Here is a 15,839-nt window from a genome sequence, read left to right as displayed (position 1 = left end):
CTCAGCTAACTCACTCATCGGAGGGTTAATCATAAAACAAACTCAGAGATACAATGCTAGTGTGGCTATTCAGAACTTCCGTAGCTTTCCAAACTTGAATGCCATTACAGTTCTACCAATCTGGTTCAAGATCTAAAATATTTAGAGTGGCCAAATTGGAACCTGGAGAATTCAAGACTAAATACTGAGATTTATAAAAACTGTGACCTGTTTGTTAAAACACATAAAGAAAGCATTCTTCAGTGTCCTACCAACCTTAGACAAAAGATTTTAAAAATCACACTCGAACTGAATTATTTTCAATTTATCATGAATCTTTTAAAATATAGTTTATAGTCTTAGAAAAACATACTTCTTGTACTTAATGTAATACATTATCTCTATCTCTGTTGAGTTGCATCTATCGTCACAGCCATTGAAAGTTGCTATTGTCATAATTTTCAGAAACAAAACATTGGTCGTCTTTCAAACTGATTGCAAAGAGTTTGGGTCATTTTAGATTAATATTTAATCTGCTCACTCTTGACTGTCAGATAAGAACTTTTCCTACTGTCTCCGGTCTGCCTGTCTGTGGCAGATAACTTGCTATTTGCTCACAAGTACTCTACACATGATCTCATTATCAAAAAGGAAGAAGAAAACATCCCTGTTGCTGGCATTTTCCAATCCTGACAAGTTCAGAAACTAAAAATCTGTGTGGGCTATGTGTGAAATATCACATTATCACATTGTCAAGCCTCCTATGCTGAAAGCTTCCCCACACACTTGGCTGTCATGGCTGCAGATGGTTCATGTGTGTTATAAATTAGATGAATTCAGAAACATATTTCTTCGAATGGCAAGTTGCGAGAAGAGTTGTGCTCATTGTTTTTGATTAAAGTAACATCAGATTAATAAGACATCTCAGCTGAGCTTATGAATGGACAAAGGAAAAAAGAGCGGATTCACAGTCTGGACATTATTGTGTATTCCTTAATTATTATGAAAATACAATATACAGAGCAACAATACAATGATTTGGAGAATGTTCGGTTTGTACATAACAGGTTTTCTGCCTTGCTAAAGAAGGATAAGAAAGAATTGGAAATTTGTGCCTTTTTTTTTTTTCTTTTCCTCGGAACCAACAACATGCAAAAGCTCATCTTGGCCCGCTTTTGTCCAGAACTCTTCCTTCGACAGGGGGCGTGTGTTTTATGAAATGAGTATCCAAAGCAATACAAAACCTCCAAAACGATTTGATTTGCACACATGTTCCGGACGTCGATCCAGCTGTTGTAGAGAGTTTGTTTAAAAATCGTTTAATAGTCACTTGAATGTCAACATCCGTCCTGGGTTTCTGGATTCTAATCCCTGTATTAACAAAACAACAATAAAAAGATCATCATCTAATGAACTAAAAGGGAAAGGATCCACCTGATTGCCTTGTTTGTGTGTATGTCTTTTTTTTTTTTTAATGGATTCACGACCGTCCTCTTAAATTTGAAGATCCTTTGGCAGTTTGAGGTGATTCTGTGTTCAAACGTCCTCCTCTTTCCCCAGACACGGATCTGTTGAGACCCACTCTCCTCTGAAAGGCAAAAGGGTGAGTTTGTAGCAAGTGTACGCTGTACATTACGCCACCTCTTTTAATGCACTGTCGTTTAACCTTTCCATGTAGTTACGCAACTCCTTGGAGTCTCCCAGCTGCACGTCCTGGCACACCCACTTAATGTCCTGGCTGTGGCTTCCTGTGAGCGTGCTGACAGCCGGGTGGCTATTGTCCGACGAAAGACTGGTGAACGTGGTGAACTTCACTCTTTTCCTCTTGGTGGTGGGAGAGTCCCCTTTCCCGTCCTTCGCTGTGTCCGCGGCGCGGTGCACCTGTCCCTGCACGTTCTTCAGCATGGAGCCGCCGTTCAGCAGGTGGCTGCCCTCCTCCAGGCCACTGCTGGAGTCAATCATGGAGGTCTGCTCCTCCTGCTGCGGCGACAGGCTGATCTGACTCTCCAGCAGCTCCGCCTCGTTCCCCAGCCACACCCAGTCGTGGGCGTGGTTCAGGTTCTCCTGGCCCTCGATGGAGAGCTCCTTGTGGCGGTATTTAAGGGTGTAGGAAATGCAGTTGATGAGAAAGACCAGGATGGCGAGGCAGAAGACGCCGAGCAAGGCGTACATGCCAATCTCCAGGTCGGTGAGTCCGCGGCCGCCATGCATGAGGTCGTTGTCGGTGTTGCGGCCGTGAGGCAGATCCACCTGCGCAGGAAAGTCTGCAAAGTCAATCGGCATGTTTCGGCCACCATCGTCTGAGAGCTTAGGCCTGCGTATGATAGCACTTCTGGTCGTGGTCGCTCTCCTCGACCCCGCGTCTTCTATGTCAGAGATGGAGCTGCCGTAGTAGTGGGTATCCAGGCCGGTCCTGTCCTGTGACGAGAGCCTGCCTCTGTTCTCCACGTCGTCTCCGTCCGGGCCGTAGTCGTTGCTCCCTCCCCTCGAGCCTTCGCCGGGACCAAATGCCACCCTGACGTTACAGTTCCCTGCGGCCAGAACGCTGCGGCGTTTGAACTTCTGGCAAGCTTCGTTGACAGTCATTTCCACCCTGATGAGCAAGCCCTGGCCCTCCGCCTCCGTCACGACAATAGGCCACTTCCACGAGGGGTCCTGCTGCACCGTCACCACCCTCTCGTCCAGAGACATGGCGGTCAGCACGAAGAAGTCTGTGTTGTAGAGATCCAGCGGAGCCAGAGAGCCGTCACTGAACTGGAGCCAGGCGCTGATCAAGGCCTCCTGAGGAAGGAAAAGACGGAGAAAATAGTGATAAAACTTATAGAAATAATTATGACAATAACATCACCAGGTTTTTCTCATTGAAATCAAAAAAACAACATAGTTACAAAAACCTTAAACATACAAAATATTATGTACAGATACACTCAAAAATATTTCATTTCTGCAACGTGAATGTAATGGGACCTATATCTGTCTGAGGAATGCCTTTTTCTGCCAAAACATTATTTTGCATGAATTGTAATACTTGCTTCCAAATGTATATTGTGGGAAAAGACTGCAGCAGATCATGTGAGCTACCTCTGAAGGTTAAAACTGTTAAGTGAGTGACAGAGTGAGAGAGAAAAGAAGAAACAAGGGGAAGATGAAAGAAAGAAAAAAGAGAGAGAGGGTGGGAAGTATTTATGCATCAGATGACCGAGAAATCATTTATGTCAACCGACTGATCAGAAACTATAACTTGCATCCATTTCAATGGTAGCAGACGGGCAGATGGATGGATGGATAACAAACAAATGGATAGATGGAATTTATAACTTGAATTAAATCTAAGATATAGCTTGCAAACTCTGTGGCAACTCTCTCGAAGTTAAAAAGGAAACAGATTAAGGGGGAAGAAAAAGGAGATCAAAGGGTGACATCAAACATTGCTCGTGCCAATAAGGATTTGCCATATATTTGCTCTTAAAGCCGCCTTGTGCTGAAGCCTAACAACTGGCCGTTTAATGTTGCCGAAGGACAAATCCCAAAAGAGGAACAAGTAGCTCCCCACTGTGGTCTGCAAATGTTTCCTAATTACTGCCACCAGACGAGTAACGCTGCAGCGCTGCCTGCTTATCTTCACACTGTGTGTGAGGAGATGTAGAGATAAATGCCTGTTCCCTCCCTGCCTCTTCTGCTAGGGAAAGAGAGGTTAAGGAAAGTAGCAAAGCACAGAGAACACATGAGAGGGCTTGGTAAATCAAAGAAGCTACAATTCAAGTTGCCTTACCAAATTAGCAAGACGGAAAGTTTGATAGAACAGCCGCATTTTGAATACAAGTCGTATTTTGGTGCCGTAGCTGTGATTTCACACTCGCATGCTCTGAGATTAAGTTTCCACTTTTAGCTGCTGCCCAAGAAGAAGAAGAAGAAGAAAAAAATAACATGTCTGTCACACTCCGGCTCTCAAACCTCGAGTTGAAGACCGCCGGGGGGAGTGCGGAACGAACAAACAAACAAATGGACGTGTGTACTTGAGCACAGGAAGGCTCACAATTTGTTCATCCTCATCTGTCTGGAGGAATGCCTTTTCCTTTCAAAACAACAGTTTTTTTTGTTTTTAACTGAAATGTTTGATAAAACTTGCAATTTCATGCACAGAAAGATAAACACTACTGTGTGAAATTAACACCATTCTCTGTGGTAATCAGACCTGCCTAAATGGTGCGCAATTACATGTATTTGGGTTTTAATGTCATACATTACAATCAGCATTAGACGGTGCTAGACACCGTAGAGGCTAGCGGAGAGAAGACGAGGTAATTACAGCTCCGTTTCCACTTTTCAAAACAGATAGTGATTATTCCCATTAACATATAACCCGTATGTTTTATCTTCCAAAATTATCTAAACGATCCAGAAGTGTTTTTGTTTGCCTAAAAAATTATCGGCAGACAGATACAAAACAGCACATTTAATATCCTGTTGCCTTAAGTGCCATAAACACAGCAAAACTAATTATACTTTACAAAATGTTTAATTGGAAAATTCTGAAATTAATCACAGATTATCACATAAATTGTATTTTATGACTTCCTTTTATAAATTCACAGATTGCTCTGATAAATATAATCTGTTCCGACCTGTTTGGGGTTCTGCAGAACTTCCTGTGTGCTGGTAGTAGCCAGGATGGCCCTGTTACTTCCTGGACTCAACTGCAGGCCCATAGACAGTCCTGTCACCAGCTGGACCCCCAGTTCTGTGATGGTCACTTTGTCGTCCACCACTGTGACAGTTTTCTCCGCCAGGATTGAGTCGGACAGTGGGGACAGGACCTGAAGGCAAAATCAAAGTGTCACAGAGGAAAAACAGATCATTTCAAAAGATGGTAAAAAAAATATATACATATATATATATATATATATATATATATATATAGATAGATGAAATGAAATTGGACTTCTCTTATTTGGAGGATTAAATTGATCAAGTAATATCTTTCTTCAAATGTAGGAGGTCAAAAAGCAATTGGGAGGGGAGCACCTTTTATCAATTTGGCTAATTTGGAGGAAATCATAGATCATTTCAATTTTGTTTCCTGATGGTCAGTTGATCATTATTTTAAAAGGAACAACAAAAATGTGGCATAAACGCAAACGTAACGCACCACAGCCAAACACTATGAATGCCACACCCTTGACCCGAGAATACATACACTATTCGGAACAAGAGTGAATCATAATGCAAAATGTGTCGCATCTGATGTCAAAAACCCGATTTCCTCATGTTTTTGGGCTATGGAGCAAGTATTTTTCAGCACATTGATGGTAGGATAAGTCTTCGCGAAAAACAGAACATTTCGAGACCTTCTCAGCAGCTGCTCCCTCATAACTGGCCAATCTTTTAACTTCTAGACATCATCAGGTTACCCTTATTTCCATTAATATCCCCCTCCCTAGAGAAAGAAAGCCCTATAGCATCCACATCATAATGCTTGGAGCACCAAATAAACATACTTTTCATGGAACAGGAGAGCCAAATGCACCTACTCATCTAAGAAACGATTGACTAGCCCATAAAGTGGAACATCAACAACAACGGCTGCACTTCCATACTAGCACTTTAATTCCTTTCTTTTCTCTGCCATCTCCCCTCTAAACACTAAGTCTTCCCCGAGAGACATAAACAGTATGACGAACATGGCACGACCCAGAAAGAGAGCAATTCATTTCAGACGTTGATCATGGGAAAATCTCGGCACATATTCACTGTCGCCTATGTTGCTTGATTGACAGGCTGTGAAGATGTTGCAAGAAAGTGAATCACTCTGAGTTGCATGTGGTTTAGAAAAATGTTTTTCTTCCATAGGTTAAATCCCACAGAGTGACAAACTTAATGCAAAACAATTCTCAAAAATGCAGGGTTTTTTTTCTAGCTGGGTGGCTCACCCAATGAGATCAGTCTACTGTTGTCTGTCTGACAAAACTGCCTTCTCCTTAAATAACACACAAAGAGAAAGATTTCAGCCGGATACAAAAGCAGGGAGTGTAAGAACGAATGCTGAACCCTGAGCTGTGACTGTCGTCCTGTGCATGCATATGCGTGCCGGTGTCTCCTCGTGTATCAGATGACATGTGGGCTGTCGAAGGTAATCGCAGCTGTCAGACCTTTGCGTTCATCACGCACTCAGGTCCGTGCTTGTTTTCTGAGTCTGCGAGAGCGTTTGTGGAGGTGAACACACGTCTGCCCTCCACAACGCCAAGAAGAAGATTCTGCTTTTTTTTTTTTGCTGATGTCATTAGGAGGTTGAGATTCACTCAGTCAGAGTGAAGAGCTGACAAGCCCAAAAAGGCCAACTCACGGCGACACACGGCCGAGCACCTGTCTACTCTGGACAAAGACAACGTACCAATCAAATACAGCAAGGGTCTTCCCGACTTCTATTGCCTTTGCAACAAACAATGTGTTCATGTTCCATCGGGACACTACTCGTACGTTAATCTTTCTCTAGCACAAATACGCCCAAAGGGTTTACATGATCGTTTTTATTTCCCGGCTGAGTGCAAATTTAGAGCCTTACTGTTTGTAGCTTGTGGTAAAAAAGGATAAGAATCACAAGTGCTGGACCCTGTTTGATAAGGAGTGCATTACATGTTCAGTAGAGATAAGGCCTCATAGTGGGAAAAGTGTCCATATGTGCAAAAAACAAAGATTTCATTGGAATGCTTAATAAATTAGCAGAAAGCCAAGGAGTTGAACAATGGAGTCAGCCCTCTGGTTCTGATTATGGGAAAAGGAGAGAAAAAAAAACTTTTTTTTGGCAACTATGTTATACTCTATTAATTCATGGTAACAGGAAGAAGTTTCTATTTTGTCCTCAAGTTCCTGCGTGCTGTGCCTCGCTAAAGTATTCATACTCCTTGAACATTTCCACATTTCGTCTCGTTACAACCATAAACATTAGTGTTTTTATTGGTACTGAGTGTGATATACCGAAAAAAGAGAGAAGAGTTTATTTGTGAAGAAGAGTGAAAAGAAAGCGTGGTAGAGAGGTGTGGCATTCATTTTTATTGTATAAAGGTCGTAGCTTCAGTACTCATCTCTTTGTAATTTTATCTCAGTAAAAAACAGTCATTCTTTAAAGGCATCACAGGTTTTTGAAAAGATTAATGACAGCCACTGCTGTGGGCTTTATGGGATTTCTATGGTTTCTAGATGTGAAAAGATGGAGCAGACAAAAGACTTGCAGCTTCAACAAAGGCAACCATGTATCATTGTGGTTCCACTTTACTACAATGTAGTACTTTGTGTTGGTTAATCTCATAAAATCTATCAAAATACAATGAAGAAAGAGAGGTAGTAATCTGACAAAATGTGAACATTCAAGAGGGGTAAATACCTTTTCAAAGCTCTGTATTTTTGTTTATTTTGCCAAAAAAACCCAAAAAACTTTAAAGTTGTCCAGCACACTGGCCCAAAAATATTCATACAAATTAGAGCTGTTTTTTTTTTCTTCTGTTTTTGTTTTTTGTTTGCTTATGGTAGATCTCGTGATATACCTGGATAGTGGTCATTCCTGGGTCTTGTCCAGCCAGGATCCTTCTGTCAAGCAGCTTTGCTATATGGGGGTCTTCTACCTTCAGGAAGTCCCCTACAAGCTCTGTGATGTCCACCTGCCAGTCGGAGCCCAGCATGAAGGCGGTCTGACCTCGAGCTTCGGCTGACTCGGCTATAAAGTGGGTCAGGACTTTGACCATAGCATGCTGGTACTGCAGAGTGCAGCTTCGTCCCCGCCTGTCCTCGTCGTCCTCGTCCTCGATGTCCCATGCGGCTCTGACAAGAAGATAAGGTAAAAAACAAAAATTACTGCTGTGCAACATGAACACGTGGTTTAGGGCTCATTTCTAAGCCCCAGAGACAGTAACACCGTCCACATCTCACCGCAACACATCAAAACCAACAACCTAACCAATAATAAACTGGTTGGACTCCATGAACAGGTTGTCAATCAAAGTAGACCATGGACTTCTGGCAGAACTTCAACTACGTCCACCACGCACTTTAAAAGAAAAAAAGATCTGAAGGATCCACAACCTCCAGAAACACTTTCTTTTTTTCTTTTTACTTCCAAAGCTGTTCTTTTGACTTCAAAGGTTGCTGAAGTTCTGAGCTGTAGAAGTGATTCAGCGCAGAGGGCGAGCCCCAACTTCTTTAAACCGACTCGACTCTCAATGTCACGTTACAGTTGGGGCTTCAGAGGGAAACCTGGAGGTTTGATGGCAGCCATACGGGAGAGCGCATAAATGGTGCCACGTGTTCCCTCTCACCTCCAGTTCAGCTTCCGTTTCGATTATTATTTAGTCATTGAGGCCAACAAACGTTTAATATCACACTCAGCAACTCTTTGGTGTTTATTTTTAAAATGCAACATTTTTAATTAATTTGTTGAAAGCATGAATGTATGTAAACAAACTGGAAGATGACATGATCATGGCTGTAGACTAATAAACATAATAAATCACAATGCACTTGTTACCTACTAGTGCTTATATTTATATATTCATTAGTATGTGTGAATTTTATTAGGGTTGTAACTTCGGAGTCCATTTGCACTACTATAGTGCCTTGAAATTGCCCCTCAGGGACAAATACAGTTGTTTGAGTTGAATTGTGTTGAACTGAATACAATTCAATTTGCAACTTGGCGCTATTGACCTCAGATTGGGGCCAAACCAGAGTCCAGGCTGGTGTCTGGTTTGGCCCCTCTGGAGAGATCTGAAAATAGCTGTACAGACGTCTGACTCTTTCCAACCCAATAGAGCTGGACATGTAAAGTAAGAACACATTTTTTTAAAAATAATTTATAAATAAATATTTCAAAAATGCATGTGCTTGCCAGGGTATTCAGCCGGAGGAAATTATCTCCATACAAGAAAAAAAAAAAAAGTCAAATTCTGCACTGTAATTGCTTTTATGAACCATGAATTGCTGAAGCTGAAATAAATGACTGGTAAATTGGAAAAAAAAGTAATGATTAGATTCATCTGTAGTAAAAGTGGTCAGATTGAGCTGATTTGATAAGACATGATTAAGGTGCTCCTAACTGGCAGCTCGCATGGACTGTGTTTCACATGAGGCTCGCAGCCCAGAGACTGGACGTGCACAAATACTAATCAGAGGAAATTTTACAATTTGAGTAATTTCGCAATTGCTACCATGTAATTTTAGTATTGCAAGGTTAACAGATGTCAGTGCTGGAAACCATCTGATCTTGTCAATGTTTCATTTATTTATTTTATTGGATTTGATTTGATTTTCTGGGGGAGAGGCTTACATAGAAGTGATAACCTGTAGAACCCTATTAAAGTCATTTAATAAAGTGACTTTCTAGCCTCTATGATTCAAATAAGCAACACCATTGAGCTTATTATAACTATACATTACTCACTCTACTGGGTTTAATTCGTCATTCTTCATGTGATTTTACATTTTGAGAAGGTACGTTATTGTTTCTTGTCAGCCAACATGTCATATAGACTAAACTTTGTTGCTTTTTGATCACCTTGTGACTTGTGGAGGCAAATGAAATACATTTTATTTCTCCTTTTAGTGCTTGGTAACTTTGCTGTATTTATTTAGATTTCTTTTCTGCTAATTGATCGAATGTTGCGTTAGATCTGAGGATTATAGGAAGTGATTATAAGCATGCTGGGAATCATTAAAGGAAATAATAATTATGGTAGTTAATGTTTTAGTAACACGCTGCAAAATACAGAGGATCCACTGAATGCTAATTTTTCTCTTTTGAAATTTGTATATGGAAACAACTTTTCCAGTTAAAAATAATTACGTTTTGTTTTGTTGCAAGTACCATCACTTGACAAAATACTGTCATATTTCAGCAAGAAGACAAGTTCTTAATACGATAACCTACTACCATAACCCAGCCAGAGATGTCGCGGTAAGTCTCCAAAGACAAAAAAATATATATCAAAAACGTATATTTTGGTCCTTGGAAAAACAATTAAAAGGTGGACTCTAATTTGTTTTATATTTACAACTTTTTATATTTTTTTGCACCTAAAAATGATAGATGAATTTAACCAATATAATACAGTTACTCAAGCTGTTACAGCCATTTTAAAGACTGGGGGGGAAAAAAAAAAAAACAGTCTGGCATTAATTTCCCTGAATAAATTTTATGTGCCCATTTCAGCAACCTTCCTTGCTTAACCGAGCTAAGTCAAACACACGGCGACTGGAGTATGTCATAAAGAGCTGTTTAAAAAACAAGTCGTGATGAAATGCTGCTGATCAAACCTGCTAGAGATGCTCCATCCTTTGAACGGCCATCGCTTTTCTTTCTCCGAGCCTCTTCCTCACCGTTTTGAAGCGCCCGCTCTGAATCCTAAATGTGCTTACACCTCCTTACTGCTTTACTTAATAGCCTCCCTGATTGCTCTGTTGCCTGCAAATCTAATTTTATTACTTTAGGCAACAAATCAGCCAACAGAGGCACAACTCGTTCGCGCCGGGAAAATTGCCTTGAGTTTGACAAACTAGGTTTAAATGGTTGGAATATAATTAGATTTTGCTCATAACTGCTTTTCTGTATATTGCTTCAACAAACACCTTTGTAAAAAAAATAAAAATCATCACAGAATGAAGCGCTGTGAGGTGTTGAAAAAGCAGCTCTTAAATTGTTGATCAAGGAGAATAAATGCTGTTACAGCTATCCAGTCTTCCACTGATGCACAGCTGGACTGTTTGCAGACGAAAAAGAGCTACGTCGGCACGACTATTAATCATATATGTATACTGTGACTTACATTCACATTTTCTTCTAATCATCTGCTTTGGTTCCTTTCTCATACACGCCAGCAGAGGTTGCAATCGCAATAACGGGGAAAAGAAAAGAAATTAATCTCTTAAACTGTTTTTCTTGCGATTATCCGCTCTGCTTGTCTCTTTCTGTCGGAATCCCCTAGGAAATCTGACTGACTGCTAAGCCACGGGAATAAAGATGTTAGCTGCAAGCGCCACAGAAAAGCCAAGAGTACAGAGAGATTTGAAGTTAAGAGCTTAAAAGCTTTGCTGGCAGGACTGATTTCACATGCAAGCGGATGGCAGCCAATAACCGAAAAATAGATTCTGGAAATGGACGCTGTGGCACTAGGAAGAAGCCCTATATGTTCAGGATTCATGGCATCATCACAAGTGGTCTCCCAACTGAGTCGCGGCAAAAACGATTTGAATCTGCAGCAGGTTGTTTAGAAAAGACTGTGACAAGAACCGCCACATTCTGGCAATATTGTGATATTAAAACACAAATTAAATGTAATATTTTGGACTTTAATTTTTAGGCAGTTTTTAATTATTTTTTTTTTTCCATTGAGCACTGTAAGTTTAAATTTGCTGCAAATATTAGCTCCACAAGTTCACCTCGGATGGAAAAGGTGCGAAAGCATGATTAGTCCACAGAAGTTTCATTCAGTCTAGTTAACATCAAGTCATAAAAAAAACATAAGAAAAAAGGAAAGAATAAGAAAAAAAAAAGTCTAAAATCATGCAACCTTACAAAATATCTATGCCTTGATCTTTTAAAAACGATCTTCTTCTCTTTACCTACTACAGAAATAACAGACTACGTTCCTGGTTCTGGAAGTTTTGTAACCACTGAAAACAGATTGGCCCGTTTCGTTCAAGCCACTGAAGCATTCTTGTGAATTTGTTAATGTGTACAAATGAATAAATGATATTTTACTGTCATCAAATCAATAAAATCCTTTTTATAATTTCTGGCATTTTTTTTCTTTTTTTCCCCCTCACATATTTTGGCCATTCATCTTTTTCAATGAACTCCAAGTTATTTAAGGAGAGAATACCTCCGAGCTGTCACCCTTACAGAATAATTTATGATTTGGGGGTCAGTTCGGGTCAGTCCAAAACATGAAAATCAACCTTATTTAACCTGATTTACTATTTTAGTTTTAAATGTCTGTACAGAAAGAGAAGCACAGGGAAATCGACTGGTGAGCAGATTTGATTCCTTTTTATTCTTGGCCGCTCGTAAACTTAAAATCACATCGTTTTCAGATCAAGGGACGCGACATACCTTAGTGCTGATAAATAGTTCTAATGAAAACACTCTTCGCGCAGAAGCTGTCACTGAGAAAGACTCAAAATGCTGCTTTAGTTTTACATCGGTTGCACTGCAACCCACACCTTCCAAAAAGTTCCACTTATGTCGAATCAGTCAACAGAATACCATTCTGACGTTCGTGAGGACGATCAAATGTTTTCATGTGCAACAGGTCTCCATGTTTTCGTAGGTCGGCGGTGGTTTTGGTCTTGAAAATTTCCAGCTGATGCCATTTTTTGCCCAGCCTCTTTCTTATTGTTGAACCATGAAAATTGCCCTTAACTGAGCGAGCGCTGCTGTGATTGAGATAGTGATCTGAGTGAGATCATAAGTCCAGGTTTGTGTTTCCAGACAGAAACCAGGTCTGTGTGTTAGGAATGAAATTTAATGCAACTTCCTAAAAAAAAAAAACACCCAAAAAAACTTGATGATTTAGCAAAGGGCTGGGTTGTTAGAATATCTGATTTCTCAATAAATTAAATAACATTTCGAAAATTGCGCTTTGTATTACTTTTGTTGACTTTGTCTTGTGTTTTTATATTATTTGGTGATCTGAAACATTCAAATGTAAAGGAAAAGCAAAAACAGAACAGGAAAAAAAGTGGCAAAAACTTGGCACTGCCCATCCTTTTACAGGATTTTGTATCTTTTGACTGAAAATAGTTTTCTTAAAAAAGTGACCCACTGGCAACTGAATTGCCAGAACTGATATTATGCTGTAACATACCGGTAATAACCAAATTTTCATTTGCATACGCATTTTAATACACACACAGATGAATACATTCAACAGATGACCAACACTGTTGAATTTAGGAGCAGGTAAGCCATGGGAGAAGTCCGTCTGTTTTTATCCACTGTATAAATCTGAGCCAACGTTTGTGCAACCGCCTTGAAAATCAAATCTAAGGTTAATCTAATAAACAAATACCGCTCCGTGCCCGAGAACAACCTGCCTCTCAAAGCAATATTTTTTTCCACTTCATTTACTTCCAAGTCAACTCCTGACTTCAAAGGAGAGGCTGCATATTTATGTGCCGTGCCTGTATTGGTCTTGTGTGTGCTGCTGCTTTCCCTGCATTTTGTCATCTGCTACAGCGGTGAAGGTTATTTGGACAGGAACAAGCAGTGTTATTGCATTTTTAAAAAAAAATATTGTCATTATTTGATCTTTATTGATTCCCAAGGAAGTGAGTTAAAAAAAACAGCAACATATTGTCACAACATCATAATGCCAATATCAACACTTGAGAAGAAAAAATAAGCAGGACTATGCATTATGATATATAAAACAACCATCCCGTTTGTGGGAGCTAAAAATAAAATCTGAACTTCTGAGTTTCACATAGTCTACCCAACTTAGTCACCATAAATCAAATTGTTTGGTCTTGTGATTGAGATAGTCTGTCCCCCCCACCCCTATTTTATGCATTTTAAATAATCAATCACATTTTATTTGTATAGCACCTTTCAGCATCAAGATATTTTAAAGTTCTTTACATCATAAAAACACAAATACAAAGTCATAGAACACACAGTCAAACGTTATACCCATCCAGTCATCTAAGGTTTGTCCTGTGACAGTCATTTTCTTGTAATGCTCTCGCTAGTTGAAGTTAATAAAACAGTCATTAGATATTTGTTTCTTTTTTATTTTTGAGTAACATAGCCGAGTTGTTTCTTAGAAATGGGGTCATGTGTTTTCAATTTCATTGTAGAGCTTCCAGTCCAGTCTGTTAAAGGTTGTATGAAAGTGTAGCCTGGGAATTACTTAGCCTCACATGACACAATAACTGTGCAGTATATTTTATTTCCAGTTGAAACAGATTAAACAAAGCTGTCTTATTTTCTTACTTTTGTTCAGAAATCAGAACATATGCGTACCAAACATTAGGTAGCTACTGCTGAAACGTGGCAATCTCGAAAATAGAGTAAATGCACAAAAAGGAAAATACAACGTATAAAAAGGCAAGAAAAGAAATACGGTGGTGGCTTCTGGCCGCACAAACAAAATACAGAGAGCTGCATTACACCACACTGATTTAAAGCGCGTGATTGTGATGTGACTTATTTTATCTACACTTACATTCCACAGTAACATCTCAGTTCACTCTTAATACTGGAGCACATCGATATCCAGACATCTTATCATCTCGTGCAGAAAATGGCCGCCCTGCACATACAGGTTCCCTGAACCATCCGTTTCACAAACACACCATCTCATTAAAATACTGACTGCTTATTGTTTAAATGAGAATGTACCGACATATTTCAACGAGTGATGTATATATTTACCGATTTTCTGCCAAATCTATCTCCAGCAGATAAAACACGTACAGTTCACATCCACGTTCAGCACGTAGCTTGGCAATACAGGAAGACAACAAGATGCATTTCCTGCCCCGTCTTGGGAAACAGCAATCACCCTGAAACACTGCTCTCTGGCGGTCAAAATGTGCAGCACCCGAGACCAACTACCTGCACATATCTAAATATAAGGAACAAATAAAATTACATAACTGAACCAAAATAATTCAATAGCATTGTTACTGCAATATAAAATAAAACCAACACTTTGAAACAGTACACTCATTCAACCAAACTTTACCACCCGGCTACAAAAGAGAATGTTTTAATCGCTAAAAAAACGGGGAAAACTAATTCTGAATGAATATATCTGGAGAGGCGTGTTAAAGTAGTCATGCATGCCCCGGTACTCCGCCTACACTTAGTTCCTCTGTCTGTGCGGGCTTATCTTGTCGCTCTTTTGGCAGAGCTTAAGCAGTGAAGAGGTGAGCTGTGCAGGCAGAGTCAGTCAAAAACCGAGTCAGTAGTACCTCTGCAGCTATCCCACTAACAGGCCAGATGCCTCTTTCCATTTTTCTTTTTTTTATTTCTCTGCTGCCTGCCCCAGCACGGCCACAATTTCCAAGCCTAACTGGTCGGGGAGCACTAAGCCACTTGTTATTGTCGCTCATTGGCTTAGTTCCTCCTGGGCTTGCGGACGGCGGGCCAGTGCACATTCCCACCGAGGCATCATTCAAGGTCACGCCTGTTCTCCCCTGATAAACAAAGACGACTGCAGGACACAGTGAGACAAAGCTCTCGGAAGACAAAGCTCTCAGTGATGCTGCCGGAGCCAAACGATGACAACCCGCCTCGGCCGTCCCCCGCTGACGGAGGCGTGCATGCCGACACGCAGCTGGAAAAGCAACACACTCGACAAGCCACGAGATTAGCTGAACGCTGTACCTCTGTCACTCAAAATAAGAGGGGGCCACGGATAATTAGAGGAGACACAGTGGCGCGTGGGATGACTCCGAGTCCAACTTCGACGCATTTCCAGATGTAATTACTGCAGGTAGGGTGATGGCTGCTCCCGTCGGCTGACGGATTTCTGCTGCTGCAGAGTGGCAACACATGGCAGCGCTGGCAGAAGGCGCCGCTAGTGATGAGGCCTCAGGAGAGAGGGGCTGACCTCGAGACAGCTCTAATAATGTGCTGTCCTACTGACAACTAAGAGACGCAATGGCAGGCCACCATGAGCCAACAATAATGACAAACCGGACTGCACATGTCAGCCATTTTGTGATCAACTAAGAACTGGCAGGGGGACTGAAGTGAAGGGAAGAGAGCCGCAGAGTTGCTCGACAGCACGGTCGTTATTATCTCATTTTTCTCAAAGACAGAATTCAAACAAATCGGCCGTAACAAAAGCTATTCATCAGGCTAGTAG

General features: G+C 40.7%; 1 protein-coding gene across 1 annotated transcript in view; it reads right to left on the bottom strand.

Moving 5' to 3' along the window:
• Positions 1-1,514: 1,514 nt before the first annotated feature.
• Positions 1,515-15,839, bottom strand: part of tmem132c (transmembrane protein 132C) — a 164,009-nt gene continuing 149,684 nt past the window's right edge. Inside the window, exons 7-9 of the mRNA XM_023343006.1 lie at positions 7,521-7,794; positions 4,605-4,796; positions 1,515-2,760 (exon numbers count right to left, since the gene is read on the bottom strand). Of these exons, the coding sequence (XP_023198774.1) occupies positions 1,612-2,760; positions 4,605-4,796; positions 7,521-7,794 (1,615 nt within the window). The 3' untranslated portion in view covers positions 1,515-1,611. The remainder of the gene's footprint in view (positions 2,761-4,604; positions 4,797-7,520; positions 7,795-15,839) is intronic.

The sequence above is a fragment of the Xiphophorus maculatus genome, chromosome 12 (assembly GCF_002775205.1).
Source record: "Xiphophorus maculatus strain JP 163 A chromosome 12, X_maculatus-5.0-male, whole genome shotgun sequence".
NCBI classification, from domain to species: Eukaryota; Metazoa; Chordata; class Actinopteri; order Cyprinodontiformes; family Poeciliidae; genus Xiphophorus; species Xiphophorus maculatus.
Note: the sequence above shows the minus strand (reverse complement) of the source record. Positions and strands in the feature narration are given on the sequence as shown.